Source organism: Sebastes fasciatus, chromosome 21, assembly GCF_043250625.1.
Source record: "Sebastes fasciatus isolate fSebFas1 chromosome 21, fSebFas1.pri, whole genome shotgun sequence".
Classification (NCBI taxonomy): Eukaryota; Metazoa; Chordata; class Actinopteri; order Perciformes; family Sebastidae; genus Sebastes; species Sebastes fasciatus.
The window spans coordinates 24,887,495-24,905,047 of NC_133815.1; the positions used below are offsets into that span (position 1 = coordinate 24,887,495).

The 17,553-nt window shown below is 42.0% G+C and overlaps 2 protein-coding genes across 5 annotated transcripts in view; both read right to left on the reverse strand.

The window, feature by feature from the left end:
- The window catches only part of itprid1 (ITPR interacting domain containing 1), a 33,928-nt gene extending 32,766 nt beyond the window's left edge, over positions 1-1,162 (reverse strand). Inside the window, exons 1-2 of the mRNA XM_074621962.1 lie at positions 1,051-1,162; positions 854-967 (exon numbers count right to left, since the gene is read on the reverse strand). Coding sequence (XP_074478063.1) covers positions 854-856 — 3 coding nt within the window. The 5' untranslated portion in view covers positions 857-967; positions 1,051-1,162. The remainder of the gene's footprint in view (positions 1-853; positions 968-1,050) is intronic.
- Positions 1,163-11,213: 10,051 nt separating this feature from the next.
- neurod6a (neuronal differentiation 6a) lies at positions 11,214-15,732 on the reverse strand. 4 transcript variants are annotated; one of them, XM_074622107.1, is made up of 3 exons: positions 13,207-15,731; positions 13,106-13,170; positions 11,215-12,965 (listed from the first exon to the last, which is right to left on the reverse strand). In XM_074622107.1, exon 3 carries the CDS (start codon positions 12,957-12,959, stop codon positions 12,006-12,008), a length of 954 nt encoding a protein of 317 aa, XP_074478208.1. In that variant the 5' UTR covers positions 12,960-12,965; positions 13,106-13,170; positions 13,207-15,731; the 3' UTR covers positions 11,215-12,005. The 4 variants fall into 4 exon arrangements, with proteins under 4 accessions (XP_074478205.1, XP_074478208.1, XP_074478207.1 ...); XM_074622106.1 differs by having other exon boundaries at positions 13,106-13,173; XM_074622103.1 differs by having other exon boundaries at positions 13,106-13,176.
- Between the last annotated feature and the right edge of the window lie 1,821 nt (positions 15,733-17,553).

Sequence of the window (17,553 nt, forward strand, 5' to 3'; positions counted from 1 at the left end):
TTAAAGGTCCCATATTGTAAAAAGTGAGATTTTCATGTCTTTTATATTATAAAGCAGCAAAACACACAGCCGGTATTCAGAAATTGTGCATTTGAAACAAGCCGTTATGATTTCTGTTCATTTGTGATGTCACAAATATACAATAATTAGACCATTACATGGTTTTAAACATAAACATTCTAAATGTGTCCCAGTTTATTTCCTGTTGCAGTGTATGTGAATAACATCAGCTGACAGGAAGTAAACATGGACCCAAACTGTTGCCAAGCAACGCAATTCCGTTGCAATTCCATTAAAATGCACTAAAACGGAGCGTTTCAGAAAGGAGGGTGAATACAGGTATATTCAGGCAGACGGTACGAGGAAAATAATGTGTTTTTTTAACATTACAGCATGTAAACATGTTCTAGTAGAAACACAAAATACAAGTATGAACCTGAAAATGAGCACGATATGGGACCTTTAATGTTTTAGCCCATTTTCTCCAAATCACCTGTTTCAAGCATATCCTAGTTTCTGAAGCATACCTACACTAACATGAATCAACTACCTGGCAACCGAAAGCTTGACTTAGTTAGGAGGTCCGGCCCAGTTTTATCCACGTTGTGTGTGAGTAACAACAATAGCAGACCCTGATGTTCACTGATGTTAACTCGAGCAAGTTCAAAGTGTCCTGGGTTGATGTCACAGATGGAAAATTTTAAAACACAACAGCACATTTTTTTAAACGGATTGAAATTATCTTTTAGTTTCAGTTTAACTTTATATTAGGTGATTAACAGTAAATGGGATAAATTTACAAAGTAACTTCCTTTAATTTCACTATATATATACATGTTCATAGCTTCCATACCATGAGCCTCCTGGTCCTCCTCCTCAGGTAGGTCCATGTGGCTCCAGTGGACCCTGGATGCAACCAGGTTGGTCCTCTTGGCCGGAGCTCCTTCAGACGCCATGGAAAAGGAAACTGGAGTGGTGGAAACACATCATCAGATGACAAAAAATAAACAGCAGGAAAAGCAGAGACACCTGTACACACACAGCACTTACCTGTGTGACTGGACTGACCCCGATAGTTCTGGTTTCACATAGTCCTGAACAGCAGCAGCAGCAGCAGCAGCAGCTGAGTAGATCCCAGCAGTGAGGAGGCTGCTGTGTAGAGATGCAGCAGACTAATGCAGACAGCCATTGTCATGGAGCTCCCGTCCCGCCCAGCAAACATGCCAGAGCAAAGGAGGGACATGCAAATGACGGGTTAGACTTGTCAGCCCTACAAGGAAATATTAGGTCCCTGCACGCTAGTTAGTGCCTTCCAATCGCTTCCTGCTCCTCTTTTATCAGTTGCAGCCTGCAGCCTGTGGCCTGTGGCCAGACACAAACACATCTCTTCAGGAAAAGTCTTCATGTTCCTGGAATAGTACCTTTAAATATAATATTCATAACACACATACTATTGAGTGCAAACAACAACAACAACAACAACAACAATGCCCAGTGGTAGAGGGCCTTTATAAGCAGGAGAGAATGAGTTGTTTTTCTACTGAAGTCTTGTCCTTGACAGTCACATGACGGCTTCTGGTGTTTCATTTCAAATGTTTTATGTTATAAATATAGATAATATATTGATATAAATAGAGTTAATATTGCTCTGTACTGTTTATTATTTCCATAACGCAGTGTCTTTTCCTGACACCCTTTCTATCCAACCCCAAAGAGAGCATCGGTTTGTGTGTATATTTGTATCATCATACAAATGTTGTGGTTTCCTCATGTTAAACCGTGTCACATGCAAGCTTACTGTCACTGCTAATTCACACATTTCCGATAGAAACAACTCAGCAGAAGCTTGATTGATTTGAATCTCTCAAACCTTTAGACAAAGTCAAACTTTAAAGTTTGGAGCAGATGACTGGATAGGAGTATTAGGTGATGTCTACTCTCAGCAACACTTTGTATTACTGTAACAGGCAGCAGGTCTCTGAGCTGATAGGCTGCCTTTAATATGCAAATGGGTCCTCTTTCGATAGTTTTAAGAGATTGAGCTGTGGGCGTCCTAACAAGAGGAGGTAAAGAGTGTGTGTGTGTGTGTGTGTGTGTGTGTGTGTGTGTGTGTGTGTGTGTGTGTGTGTGTGTGTGTGTTACACTGTATGATTGTGTAGCTGCTGTCCTTTTTCTTTCCACCACTAGGAGGGGACAGAATATGTCAGATCCAACATAGTGGCTTTAAGTAACCCAACTATCATACTTTCTTAAAGGTCCCGTATCGTGCTCATTTTCCGGTTCACACTTGTATTTTGTGTTTCTAATAGAACTTGTTTTAAATGCACAATTTCTGATCAGGGCTCTGAGTGTTACTCTGTATATTGTGCATTCTGATAGTTTAACAGTATTTTTATAGCACTTAAACCTGATTTATAATATAAAAGACATGAAAATCATAATTTTTTTATTACAATATCGGACCTTTAAACTCTTCTTGTCTTATTCACCATCAAATTAAACAAATTGTTAAAGAAATTGTTATTTGGGTGGCAGGGGGTCGTATCTTGTCTTTGAATGAATTTAGACCCTGAAGTTTATCCCTGCTTCACATTGTTTGAGACTGGGGCCAAAAGAAGAGGCTGCCATATGCACAGCTTGTATGTGGGTGGCATGGCACCCAAGGGAGTCAGTAGGGGAGTGTGCAGGGTGCAGAGGGCCGAGTCCATGACTAATCAGCACCCTGAGCAGGCTGCCAGATGGGCCTTTTGGATCATCTGTGCATCAGGAGGACTGTGCCAGTGGCCAACCCATCAGAACAAAGAACAACCAAGAGAGAAGTGTAGACACCGTGTGTTGTTACGGACATACAGTATTTGTATTTATTCTTAATGCAAATCAACAAACAATCACTGTGAGGCTATACAATGCTGTGACTTCCAGTCCTGGAAGAACTACTGCTTTATAGCGTACAGGGTAAAAAGTGTTTGTGCAACAGCTTCACTTTAAAATTGACATTTTGCTGAGACATGTATCATTAGCCTACTCAACTGAATGTTTTACAGTTGAATTTGTTTATTATTATTATTATTATTTAGATGTTGGTATTTCATAATTGCTTCTATTCCCATATGTGTTATTGGTAATGCTATTAAATATATTTATTACACGGCTGTGATGAATACTCGATTCTTATTGGTCAATCACAGAGTTCTACGCTTTGTTATTTCTGTATAACAGACCGTTGCTATGTATAACAGACCGTTGCTATGTATCACAGACCGTTGCTATGTATAACAGACCGTTTCTATTTATAGCAGACCGTTGCTATGTATAACAGACCGTTGTTATTTATAGCAGACCGTTGCTATGTATAACAGACCGCTGCTATGTATCACAGACCGTTGCTATTTATAGCAGACCGTTGCTATGTATAACAGACCGCTGCTATGTATCACAGACCGTTGCTATGTATAACAGACCATTGCTATGTATAACAGACCGTTGCTATTTATAGCAGACCGTTGCTATGTATAACAGACCGTTGCTATTTATAGCAGACCGTTGCTATGTATAACAGACCGCTGCTATGTATCACAGACCGTTGCTATGTATAACAGACCGTTGCTATTTATAGCAGACCGTTGCTATGTATAACAGACCGTTGCTATTTATAGCAGACCGTTGCTATGTATAACAGACCGCTGCTATGTATCACAGACCGTTGCTATGTATAACAGACCGTTGCTATGTATAACAGACCGTTGCTATTTATAGCAGACCGTTGCTATGTATAAAAGACTGTTGATATGTATAACACACCGTTGCTATGTATAACGGACCGTTGCTATGTATAACACACCGTTGCTATGTATAACGGACCGTTGCTATGTATAACGGACCGTTGCTATGTATAGCAGACCGTTGCTATGTATAGCAGACCGTTGCTATGTATAGCAGACTGTTACATGCCTGCAGGGCCAGACAGGCCTGCAGAGCCTTTCGCCTGTGCTGTTCTGCCCCTCCCCCTTGTCTTGCAGGTGCTTCCAGGATTGAGAGTTAATGGAGGTGATTGGAGTCCACCTGTGCAGAGTTTGTCAGCTGCTGAGTGACTCACTCTCATTCCATCCAGCCAATCGCCGTCGTGGGCTGCATTTAAAAGAGGCACACTCTGGGCTCTCTCTCTCTCTTTGACTCATTTGTAATGAAGTAGTTGACTTGTGAAGGCACTTGTTGCCAGTGTGAAATTAAAAGATAAGGTTTGTGGTAAGGAGTAGTGATGGCGAGATGAAGCCTCATGAAGCTTTGAAGCTTTCCAGCAAATTGGTTCGGAAAAGGGTTCATTGCTCGAGGCTTCATGTGCTCACGAAACCACCTGGTGGTCAAAGAGTGTAAAACAGACAAATATGATCTTAACCATGTGATAAGATAAGATATTCCTTCATTAGTCCCGCAGTGGGGACATTTGCAGTGTACAGCAGCAAAGGGGATAGTGCAAGAAACAAGATGCATAAGCTAACACAGTAAAAAAGAGCTAAACAAAGTGTAACAAAATATGAACCAAGTATAAAGATTGGAAGTATAAAAATAGGAGTCTATACAGTATTGACAATAAACAGACTATTAACAAAATTGCACAAGTGGAAAATGATATTGCACAGTGAGAATTAAATGAAAATCCACCTGAAAATATCAGGTTATTGTCAGTTTGTCAGTTTTTGGTGTGTAAGTGCTCTACTGGGATCAGTGCTGGTTGTGGTCTACTGGGAACACAGATCTGTGATATACTGTATTTTGCGCCAGTAAAGGCTTTTGGGAATGACTATAAACAATGAAAAAAAATCTATTACCATGTAATCAATTTATATATATATATATATATATATATATATATATATATCATATTTAATAAAATGTCTATTTAGTAAGTATATTATGAGTATATAAGATACATGTATAATAAACTGTAATTGTTTTGTGAGTAATTCATCTTATGTGTGCAAACCAATCCTAAATTAATAATTGTATTGTAGTGGAGTGTAATATAATATAATAATTGCAGGAGGGTTAATATTAGTGTTCTGTGTCACTTCTGGAAAGCGGCATTGGTTGAACCAGTGAAGATCTGAAACACTTCATGAACCAGTGGGCGGTACGGCCGGGCAGCGAGGCTTCGGATGTCATCAATGACGTCATTGGTCTAAAACGATACAAGCCTCGATACACGCATCGCAGGAAACTTCCTGGATTACTCGACACACGCTCCGAAGCCTCGGCACAGCACGTAACATCACTAGTAAGGAGGTAGAGGGCATAGGTAAGTTTGGGGTACCCTGTACATCGTTTGCACGTAGGTTTTTGTCATGTCTAGCAACACTAGGTTTATTGGTTGTTGCCAACCCCTGTATGTTTTGTAAACCGCTGTTTGTAGATAATTTAGTCAGCCTTTTGTTTGTTGTGTTTAAAGAATACAGAGATTTAGTTAGGCCTAGTTTTGATTTGTTGATTTTGATTCTTTGGCACAACCATTTTGTCCCTACCTCCACCACATTTGTTAACCTTTAGTTTTCCTTTAATAAACCTTTAATTTTTGCACTTCACTTTGACTCTGTTTAATCTTTGGTTGTTGTTAAGTTATTGTTCCACTTAGTGGACGTAACACAGACCGTTGCTATGTATAGCAGACTGTTGCTATGTATAACAGACCGTTGCTATGTATAAAGGACCCTTGCTAAATGGCAGACCGTTGCTATCTATAGCAGACCGTTGCTATGTATAACAGACCATTGCTATATATAAAAGACCGTTGCTAGGTATAACAGACCATTGCTATGTATAACGTACCGTTGCTATGTATAGCAGACTGTTGCTAGGTATAACAGACCATTGCTATGTATAACGTACCGTTGCTATGTATAGCAGACTGTTGCTATGTATAACAGACCGTTGCTATGTATAAAGGACCCTTGCTAAATGGCAGACCGTTGCTATCTATAGCAGACCGTTGCTATGTATAACAGACCGTTGCTATGTATAACAGACCATTGCTATGTATGGCAGACCGTTGCTATGTATAGCAGACCTTTGCTATATATAGCAGTCCGTTGCTATGTATAGCAGACTGTTGCTATGTATAGCAGACCGTTGCTATGTATAGCAGACCGTTGCTATGTATAGCAGACCGTTGCTATGTATAGCAGACCGTTGCTATGTATAGAAGACCGTTGCTATGTATAACAGACCGTTGCTATGTATAACAGACCATTGCTATGGGTGCAGCTCTGATGTCGGACTCTGGCGGACCGTTTTTGGGTCAAAATATTGATTTCTTCAGTTATTAGCCGTGTAATAAGCGGGATAATGTACAGTGGTAAAAAAAGGGTTCATGGTAGAGCCTCCTAGGTGGGTTCTAGATGAAACTCTTGGAATATAAAAGGGTTCATGGTAGATCCCCTTGGGTGGGTTCTAGATGAAACCCTTGGAATATAAAAGGGTTCATGGTAGAACCCCCTGGGTGGGTTCTAGATGAAACCCTTGGAATATAAAAGGGTTCATGGTAGAACCCCCTGGGTGGGTTCTAGATGAAACCCTTGGAATATAAAAGGGTTCATGGTAGATCCCCCTGGGTAGATTTTTTGTTTGCACCCTTAGAAGATGGAAAGTTTCTGGATAGAACCTCCAGAGAGGGTTCTGGGTGGAACCATTACACTACAGAAGGGTTCTCTGTAGACCCTCCTTTCATAGATCATTCTATGCATAACTCCTTGTGGTGTTCTAGGTAGAACCCTCTGAAATGGTTCCAGGTAGAAGGACAGCGGATATACAAGCCGTTGTTACGATACGACATGAAACATCTTCACACCACTCAGCTTCATTCCAGATGTTCATGTCGCTGTGAAAACATCTGTGTGTTAGAACGATCAGATGAAATGAAGATGAACAATGTGAAGAAACTTCTGTGTGTCCTCTTGACTTTACTCGTTGGCTTGCTTTCCTCACCTCTGTTTCTCTTCTGGTGCCGACGGCGAGGGACACACCACAAACACTACACCGATGCTCACCGACAGCCCCAAACTGTCCGACGACCGACAGTTCTTGGTGTGTCGGGACCTTTAAGTTACCATCAACACAACTTCCTGGCAGATGTTTCACAATAAAAGCCTATCATTGAAAGGGGGATTTTTTACCTTAGAACCACTGGGAAGCTTTATATGTGAAACATTGCTGCAGAAAGTGTTCAATAAGTTTGCTGCTTTGCATAATAGCAGTTATGAAACAGTCATTGAGGTTGAGTATCTTTATAGGCTGTTGTTTAGATGTTTAAAGTTACTCATTAAGGTATTTATTACTGAAATTATTACTGTATTTTTTTAAGCTCATAGCTTTTAAATGTAGCTAGAAATTCTTTTTTTCCTGTTTACTGTGTGTATCTGCTGATCTGAAAAGAGGAAGGTCACGGCCCCAGGTCAGCAACTGAATGTGCCAGTGATGGTGGACCCTATGAGAGGGAGGGCTCACGGCTCATCTCCAACTTACTAAATATACAGGAGCTCCTGGAGAGGAGCTAAAGAGCCGCATGTGGCTCCGGAGCCGCAGGTTGCTTAGAGACCCCTGCACTAACCAGTGTATGTACAGTCCTTTGTATAAAACTAATGATACTGTGTGGTATAGTTAGTGATATGGTGTACTTGGTAGAAAAAGACATTATCTAAAAGCAGAATTATTTGACTTTAAACTTACATACCTCGTTTTAGGTTAGAATGGGGGAAGAAACTAATGGTATTTTTAGGGACTTTGATGGGGTCATTAGCAGTTAGCTGGTAATATACTAAATGGCCTCATTGTATGACACACCGTTCCAAATAGCTCTTAATGTGGCCCTGATTAGCCGGAGTCAAGGACAGACAAACTTCATGTAATCTGTCCAGACAGGATCCGTTCATACATATTTTATATGTATGAAGTGACATTTATTATTCATAGCTTCCAGATAGATGAGCTCAATTCTTTTCATTCCAAGAGGCAAACGTGCACTTGTTGGAGTGCCGGCCTCTGGATGGACATGTCGGGAGGACATTTTGCTGTCCTTTGTTGAGGTGAAAAGTTAGAAGTTTGTCAACGTGAGCATCGTGACGCTCAGTGGGATGGCATGATGTACAGACAGAAGGATGGGACGTGTGTTTTAGACTGTGATATACTTTCTGTTCAAGCAGCAGCCACTGTGGCTGAGTGTTTAAGCCAACACTGAGGGTCCCTAAACACATCATGCTGTCAAAACTAGAGGACAAAGTCAAGACAAGTCAGGGCAAAGGAGCGCCTCTCTGGAGCGCCTCTCTGGTGCGCCTCTCTGGAGCGCCTCTCTGGGGCTCCTCTCTGGAGCGCCTCTCTGGAGCTCCTCTCTGGAGCGCCTCTCTGGAGGGCCTCTCCTCTCTGGAGCGCCTCTCTGGAGCGCCTCTCTGGAGCGCCTCTCCTCTCTGGAGCGCCTCTCTGGAGCGCCTCTCCTCTCTGGAGCGCCTCTCCTCTCTGGAGCTCCTCTCTGGAGCGCCTCTCTGGAGCGCCTCTCTGGAGCGCCTCTCCTCTCTGGAGCGCCTCTCTGGAACGCCTCTCCTCTCTGGAGCGCCTCTCTGGAGCGCCTCTCCTCTCTGGAGCGCCTCTCTGGAGCGCCTCTCCTCTCTGGAGCGCCTCTCTGGAGCGCCTCTCCTCTCTGGAGCGCCTCTCCTCTCTGGAGCGCCTCTCTGGAACGCCTCTCCTCTCTGGAGGGCCTCTCCTCTCTGGAGGGCCTCTCCTCTCTGGAGCACCTCTCCTCTCTGGAAGGGCCTCTCCTCTCTGGAGGGCCTCTCCTCTCTGGAGGGCCTCTCCTCTCTGGAGCACCTCTCCTCTCTGGAAGGGCCTCTCCTCTCTGGAGGGCCTCTCCTCTCTGGAGCGCCTCTCCTCTCTGGAAGGGCCTCTCCTCTCTGGAGCGCCTCTCTTCTGAGCGGCTTAGCTTCTTAAACCCGCTAATTAAAACTAGAATCCCTCCACCAGGCTCCACAGCACCCTTCTCATCCAAAAGTAGATTATGGACAATTTAATGGAGGAAACTGTGTGTCCCACACCATCTGCAACCCAGAACTCGTGGCAGCATTTTGAAAATGGTGAAAGATGGAGCGAATAGAGAGTGTGTTTTATATACATGCATGTGTCTATCTGTTCACTCCGCAGACGGACACATGCCGACAAAGACTTTTTTTAAATTAATTGTCATGTGATCCTGAGCTAACATAATGTATGTTCTAATAACAGGAAGTTTGCTGACATGTGCATGTTTATGACAAGAAGAAAATTCTAACTATTAGATTGTCTGCAGAGACACAACCCTGAATATAAAACCATTCTGCTTCTTCCCTTTCATTCTTTTGAAATTCACATCTTAGTTTAACTTTAATTTCATTTTTTTCCCACAGCCTGTCCTTTTTATCAATCGCTTGGTCCTACAGACATATTATTTCTATATTATCCGTCCTCAGAGATCTTAAACAAAATTCAGTTGCACACTAATGTGTCAGTTAATCTTATATTGATATATGTTTTTAACCTACTTAATGTGTATTACACTTTTAACGTTGTTTATGAACGATACATACATTGACTTCTTTTTACTGTTACACATGCTTAGAACAACATGTAGAATTGAGTTCATGATATTCAGCCCTGTTTACATTTCCCTTAGTTTCATGTCGTCTGTTACTGCTGGTAACCAGGACAACCTCCCACCTGCACATCACTCATCATCAGCAGGTGATATAAATATAAGAGTTTGATGATTAGGCTCATAAACAAATTAAGAGTCAAATAATAAATAAGGTCAGTTTAAGAAATTGATTATTGATATTAGATGCAAGAATAATTAAGAAATCCATCAATAAGCTCTAAACCTAAATTAGACCACGCCTAAATTTATAAGATGAAACTGCTTCTCAGTCTCCCCCCGGTGCTTCTTTAACTCTCTGCTGATGAACTCTGCATTAACACCAAAACCACATTTAATTTATATAAATATATATATATATATACATATATATATATATAGTATATCAATCACTAACTTAACCTGGTCACTTTTAATTTGTTTCTGTTCATAAATGTTCATATTGTACTCACTGTATTCCTTCTTTTATCCTTTATTATTTATTATCATTCACTCTACTCCTTTTTCTTTTTGTTTCATCATTTATTCAATTATTGTCTGTTAGTAATTTAGTCATGTAGTTAGTTAAATTTCATTTATTAAGAACTTGGTTATTTGATTTGTGTGTGTGTGTATATAAAACAAATTTAATCACTGTTCACTATGAACTCCATAGCAACGCTGAGATCACGATAGTATAGTAAAACTAATTGTGTTTGACACCTGAAGCTGAGTGTCGTCGCTCTTTTTTACCTTTTACACAAATCCATTTGTTTATGATTCATCATTTAGAGTTATTAATTATAGAGACATATTTTGATCTTAATGAATTATTATGAATACGCTCTATGCAATAATGCTACAATATCTCAGATCACCCTTTTAAATGAAAATAACATCATTATTTCAGTAAGTGCTGAGATCTGGAAACAGGACTGGATGGCAACAACAATGTCCAGACAAGGGACAAGAATCATGGGTAACCTTCCTTTTACACTCCCCTAATTACCAAGTATTTACCTGGTAAATACATGGTACATAATAGTATATTATTGGGTAAATACCTGCAATTACCAGTAGTAAATAAGTAAGTAAATACAAAAAAACTACAGCTGAAATACTTCACTATTACCCATCAACTCTATTAAGTTCTGTGTAGTTGTGACCTGTTTAGGTTGGTAATAGCTCAGGTACAATTATGTACTTTCTAGGAAACTAAGCAATGCAATATATATATATATATTGATGTTTTGATGAAGTTGTACGGTATAATACTGTTGGAAGTTGGTTCTCACAGAGAAAATCCTGTTCGAGGATCCTCGATATGATATCAGTTATTTGTATGTGAACCTGCAGAATTGCACACGAGCCCGATGGCTAAGATGTAGAATCTTGTGATGCATATAAAATATAGAAATGACATTGAATTGAGTTAGCCTAGCAGATGATAAACATCTCAATAGTTATCCAACGCCTCCAACCAAAACACCGCTGGGTCATGAAACCGTCTTCTAACGACAGGTGGATAAAAAAACATGCAGAGATTCCAGTTTAGGAACGTACTGTATACTCTCACACTGATTGTTTCAACTTGTGTTTTATTTGTTGTATAAATCAAAGCTGCTCCAGAATTAACAGACCGACCTCACCTAAACATCCACTCCTTATCTGATAACAATTTGCCAAATGAAACCCAGCAGCGTTAGTCATATTTGTGATGCATTTTCAAAAGAAGGCAAAAGTCTTCAGTAAAAAACAGAGCAACAGCAGCAGCACCTCTACACCACTGAGGAAGAAAATAAATCCAGATGATATCGATATCACATGCATATTTCAACAGCACATTCTTCTGTCGGCCAACTGTAGCAATACGAACACTGTTTGTACATTAAGTCTGAATAAAGTACAATTTGAATTAGTTGCGGTGAGAATACTTATTTATCTCCTGAACATGGTAAGGCCTGAGTGTTAAGACAACATTATTACCACCAATATCTAAATCAATGTGGCTGTAGGATTCCAATAAACACTTAAGATACAGTTCCAGCTATACAAACATAGAATTAGTTATTTACATATTTTCAATGAAAGTTTCACTCAATAGGCTACTTTCCACAAAAGCACAAAATTAGAAGGAAAAAAAAGCATTGATTATTAGTTATACAAATGAATAAATATTAAGTAATAATACATGTATAATAGTAGTCTAATAATGAGAAATGCATAGTTCCCTGTGGCCTTCGTCTTTTCTCTTATTGCGCTGTGGTCCGTTGTAGTAAAAATACCAGCTTTAACTGTACTGTTGTCCATATCAGCGGGATGATTGGGCTTCTGTTTAATCATCATCTCCATGTGTGGCTCATTCATTTAGGAAAGGCTTATTTAGTTCCTCCTGAACCTGGTAGAACTGGCCCCGGAGCTGGACGTCATACGGGCCGAGGTCTGCGGAGGAGCCCTGGCTGATGGAGCAGTAACGGAGGCCGTAGTAACAGCTCCGGTAATCCACTGGCTCCTCGTGTTTCACCGAGAAAATCCCGTTGAGGTTGATGGGCGGGCTGAGGATCCCTGCGTCCAGAGGGCCGGAGCTGTCTGGAGAGGGGCTGTCGTACAGAGCCTCGTAGGGGCCGCGGAAGGAGCCGAAGGGCCTCGGGGGCCTGCAGCCGTCAGCCGGGCCGGAGCCCCCTACCTCCTGACCGTGGGGGTGAGTGTGGTGGTGGTGGTGGTGATAGGCCGGGTAGAGGGGAAACGCCTCCCCGCCCGGCTCCGAGGTGAAGCTGCGGGAGTTGAGCTGCAGACAGCCGGCCACCAGGTTAGTGGTGGGCTGGGTGAGACCTTTACACAGAGTCTGGACGAAGCTGAGCAGGTCCGGCCTTTTCCCGGTGCTCAGGATCTCACTGAGGGCCCAGATGTAGTTCTTGGCCAAGCGGAGGGTGTCTATTTTGGACAGTTTCTGCGTCTTGGAGTAGCAGGGGACCACTTTCCTCAGGCTGTCCAGCGCGTTGTTCAGACCGTGCATCCGGTTCCTCTCCCGAGCGTTGGCCTCAATGCGCCGCAGTCGAATCCGGTCCAGCCGGGCCTGGCTCGGCTTCTTTTTATGAGAACCCCTTCTTCTCAGACTTTCAGCCACTTGTTCCTCTTCCTCCTCGTCTCCACCGTCCCTCTCTTCGTCCTCTCTCCTGGACTCCATCGTGTCCTCCAGGGTTCCTCCGGGCTCCGGCTTAACCCATCGGACCGATTGGTTGGTGGCCAAGCTGGTTCTGGAGGGACCGCTGGTCCAGTTGGAGGGCGGCTCATCAACAGGCAGAGTCAGCATGTTCTCCTGCAGCACGACATGAATATTAGATCAGATAAACACAGCACTGATCAGACTTTAGTTATTATTAATATCAGATCAGCTAAACACAACACTGATCAGACTTTATTTTTAATATTAGATCAGATAAACACAACGCAGCCCACCTCTTTATCAGGAGCCTCTTCTTCTTCTTCTTCTTCTTCTTCTTCTTCTTCTTCTTCTTCTTCTTCTTCTTCTTCTTCTTGTTCTTCTTCTTCAGTTGGACCAGTCAACCTCTGTGGTCCATGTTAACGTAGATGTCCTTCTGTCAGAGGACGGACGAGCTTCTCTCCCAGTTATGGTGTTAAATTCCAGAGAGCATCTTCCTGAAGCTTCCAGACACTCAGAGAGGCTTTCAGCGGCAGATATCAGTCCTCCTCCTTCTCTTCCTCCTCCTCCTCCTTCCTCTCCTCTGTCTCTCTTCTTCTTCCAGCAGTAAAAACATTGATGCCATCTGCTGCTGACGTCACCGGGCAGGTTATCTCTCTCTCTCTCTCTGTGTCTCTGTGTCTCTCTCCCTCTCTCTCTCGTTCCCAGTGCTCCCAGTCTGGCTGCCGTGCTGGGATTCAGTGCCAGTCTGTTTCTCTGGGGACTGATTTGAGTTTCCTAGATGAAAGTGTGAGCGGTGCAGCTCAGTCACATGATCCTGTGAAGTGATTATACTGGTGGATTCTCATTTAATCAGCTCACTGTGCCTCAACATGCACAGAACTTCAGGAATCATCCATGAAAAGATGCCTCTGAGCCAGAGAGAGCATTTGGATGCATGTCAGCAGAAGCAACCTGACAATCATTATTGATTACCATAGCAGAAAACTGTGTGAGGTAAGTTATGTTTATACTCTACTACAATCAACACGACAATGACATTTTGATCAACAATTACGAGGTAACGTCTGGAATGTAGGGATGCACCGATACCACTTTATTTCAGACCGAGTACAAGCACAAGTACTTACATTTGGGTACTCGCCGATACCGAGTACCGACACGAGTACTTCTCTGTGCCAAAAGACCCTCGTTAACAGCCAGCTGGAGGGTGTGAGCAACACACGGCAGGCTGGGGAGTCCCCTGGGTGGTGCGGCGTGACCGGCTCTAGGTCGGCTTGGAAAGGCTCGGGGCGAAGGTGGCACCCGGCCGCAGCTTTACAGCGCTCCCCGCCCGGACCTCGCCGCACCGTGGACAAAGGGCTCCCTGCTTCCAGTGCGACTGTCGACCGGGGCGGACTGTCCTCAGTGTGCCCCAACCGCGTCGTGCCGTGGCCCACGTAAAAAGGGGCCATAGGTCTGTGGCGATGTCGGCAACCCACCCGACTCGTCTTCAAACACGGACCAAGGAGTCTAACGCAGGCGCGAGTCAGAGGGTGCAAGCAAAACCCCGTGGCGAAATGAAAGTGAGGGCTGGCGTGCGCCGGCTGAGGTCCCGCCTCGCCCGCACCGTCGGGGAGGTGGAGCATGAGGACCCAAAAGATGGTGACGAGAGGTTAACGTCGCGCTGCTGTAAAGTGGTATCGGTGCCGTTGTATCGGAGCCGTTTTGCGAGTACGAGTACATGATTACAGTATCGTACCCGATACCCGATACTGGTATCAGAAAGGTCCTGCAGTGAGAACCACCCAAGCCCATGTTCATGTATGACTCTAAATGTCCCGTAGGTGTGAATTTGAGTGTGAATGGTTGTCTGTCTGCTGACATGGCAAGAGACTTGACACAGTAGACAGGTAGGTAACAGGAAGCAGTTGGCCGGCAGCAAGAACATCTAAAACCCAGGGAATACCAAGCGTTCTGTCTGAAACACCGTCTGGAACACGAAGCATTAGGTACGAGGAACTAACCCTGACCCTGGCCAGGCACAAAGAAGCTGGGCTAGGGTTAGGGTTAGTGCACGGCTGATTGGGGAAGTGAGAACAGGTGAGCAGGAGGTGATGTGATGCAGGACTAAAGAGGGACAGGTGAAACTAATCAGGGCGGGGCCGACAATCAAAATTGGCAGGAAAACCCACAAAGGCAGGAAGTGACACATGAGGAGTGAGCCTACAAAATAAAACAGGAAACAGCATGAATGAATAACACGAGACACAAGAAACAGAAAACCCCAAACTAAACCTCTAGATAACGAATCACATAAAAGCAAATCCAGATAATCACATAAAGACCACTAAAAAATGACACTCACACCTACAAGTATACTACTACTACATTGATATGAGTATGCTTACTACATAATAACATTGAACTTTACTTAAGTATACTTCATGAGATAAACTTGAGGTAAAGTATACTGCGGTATACTGCAAGAGAATGTTTGTGTCAGAAAGTGTGTTGTGTTTTTGAATGTTAAACTAATACAGCATATGGACAGTTTGATGAGAGTGAGAGTGGATCTGCAGTTAGAAATAAACTGGATGGAGGAAGTGTGTTTTGGTACCATGCATGTCCAGATGGGCACACACACACACACACACACACACAGACTAACTGCAGCCCACACAAAGACCAACTGGTGTGTTGGCAGTCAACCTCCATCTATGATCTGGAGCTTAATGTGAGAGAGCAGACTGAGTGGAACAGCATGCAAGAAACAAGCCTGAAGAAAACACTACAGAATGTTAATAACACGCTTCTTTATCATTTTACCATTATGGAGATTATGGAGGACAGAAGAGTAGTCATATAGGGGCATATACACATACTAATAAAGCTGGTATATGAAAGAGTCTTCCAGAAACAACAATGAAATGTCCGTTACGATCAGGCACAGAATTTTTTTCAGGTGGGTCAAAATATCAAATATTGCACAACAGCTTTCTAAACCACTTCTCTGTGTGCTCTCTCTTTATACCTCTAAACCAGGGGTCAGCAACCTTTACTATCAAAAGAGACATTTTAGGCAAAAAATTAAAAAAAAGAAAATCTGTCTTGAGCCGCAAAACATTTGAGCATTGTGATGAAGGTAACACAGTTTATAGTCTAAATATATAGTATATCAGTCTAATGCAGTGAGGGCCAAAGAGCAAATGCACTACGGAGTATTAGGGCCACACTGAGGGAAGAAAAATCTGAGATTTCCAGAATAAAGTCATAATATTACAAGAAAATAGTCATAATATTACGAAAATAAAGTCATAACTTTACGAGAAAAAACGTGTAATATTACGAGAATAAAGTCATAACTTTATGAGAAAAAAGTTGTAATATAATGAGAATAAAGTCATACCTTTACGAGAAAAAAGTCGTAATATTATAAGAATAAAGTCATTATTTTACAAGAAAAAATAAAATAACACGTAAATGTACTACTTTATAAACTTATGACTTTATTCTCATAATATTATGACTTTTTACTTTTAAACTTATGACATTATTTTCATAATATTACAACTATTTTTCTTGTAAATCTATGACTTTATTCTTGTAATATTATAACTTTATTCTTGAAATCTCAGATTTTTTTTTTTTCCTCAATGTGGCCCTAATACTCCGTCGTACCGTCGTACCGTCGTACCGTAGACCTACAACAATGATAAATAAAAATGAAAATGTAAACAAAAAACAGTTATTCATTTCCATTTTTAAAAATCCACAAGGAGCCACTGGAGAGGATCTAAAGAGCTGCATATGGCTCCGGAGCCGCAGGTTGCTGACCCCTAGTCTAAACAAAGGTCTTTGACAGCGAAGGTAACATAGAAGAGAATGTTTCTGAGACTGAGGGTGATGTTGAGGAGGACCATGATTATGATCCTCTGGTGATCCTCTCCTGTTTGAGGATAACAGGAGGGTTAATCAGATGTAGATGCTGTGAGAGCTTCAGATGGAGCTGAAGGTGGTCTTCAGATCTGTTTCAGTAAGTAAGTATACTTTAAGGTCATTAACTCAAAATATACAGATTATTATAGATAAAGATATGGAGCGTTAGTTATGTAAATTGCAATTACTTATGTACTTGTATGTCCTGGCAGTTCTAAAAATAGTAAAGATACCATGCTGTCTCACACAGATCCTTCAGACATGTTTCAGATAATACCATAATATTTCTTCCCAAGATGGCGCATTGTTTTGTAAAACCAGGCTTTAGTATGAATGAGTCATAAAATACTTTGACAGAGAACAACATGATGCCATCTCTGGTGGAGTGAAACAAACTTCCGTTCATCATCTGTTTATCTTATTCGCAGATTTATTTGTTTTCCCTCAATGTGACTCTAATACTCCGTCGTACCGTCGTTCATTAGGCCTACAACAATGATGAATAAAAATGAAAATGTAAACAAAAAAACAGTTATTGATTTCCACTAATTTAAAAAAAAAATCCATTAGTCTGTCTGAAGCAATATGTTTAACACCCCATACTTAAGCTGTATCGCTAAAATGTTTCACAAATGGAGACAAAAAGATGCATTTACTTTCACATCATTTGTACATTACACATGAGATCAGATTAAAATCAATCGAACCCGACTGGAGGATCAGCGGGGCAGAAAAAAAGGGAAGCCTGAGTTTCCATGATGACGCCCTCCGACAGAACTGATAGGGCCTCCACCATCGCCCCCGTTCTCCTTTAATTAAACATTTC

Coding starts and splice junctions, on each gene's coding strand:
- neurod6a (XM_074622104.1), bottom strand. CDS start 12,959: ATGCTGACTCTGCCTGTTGATGAGCCGCCCTCCAACTGGACCAGCGGT.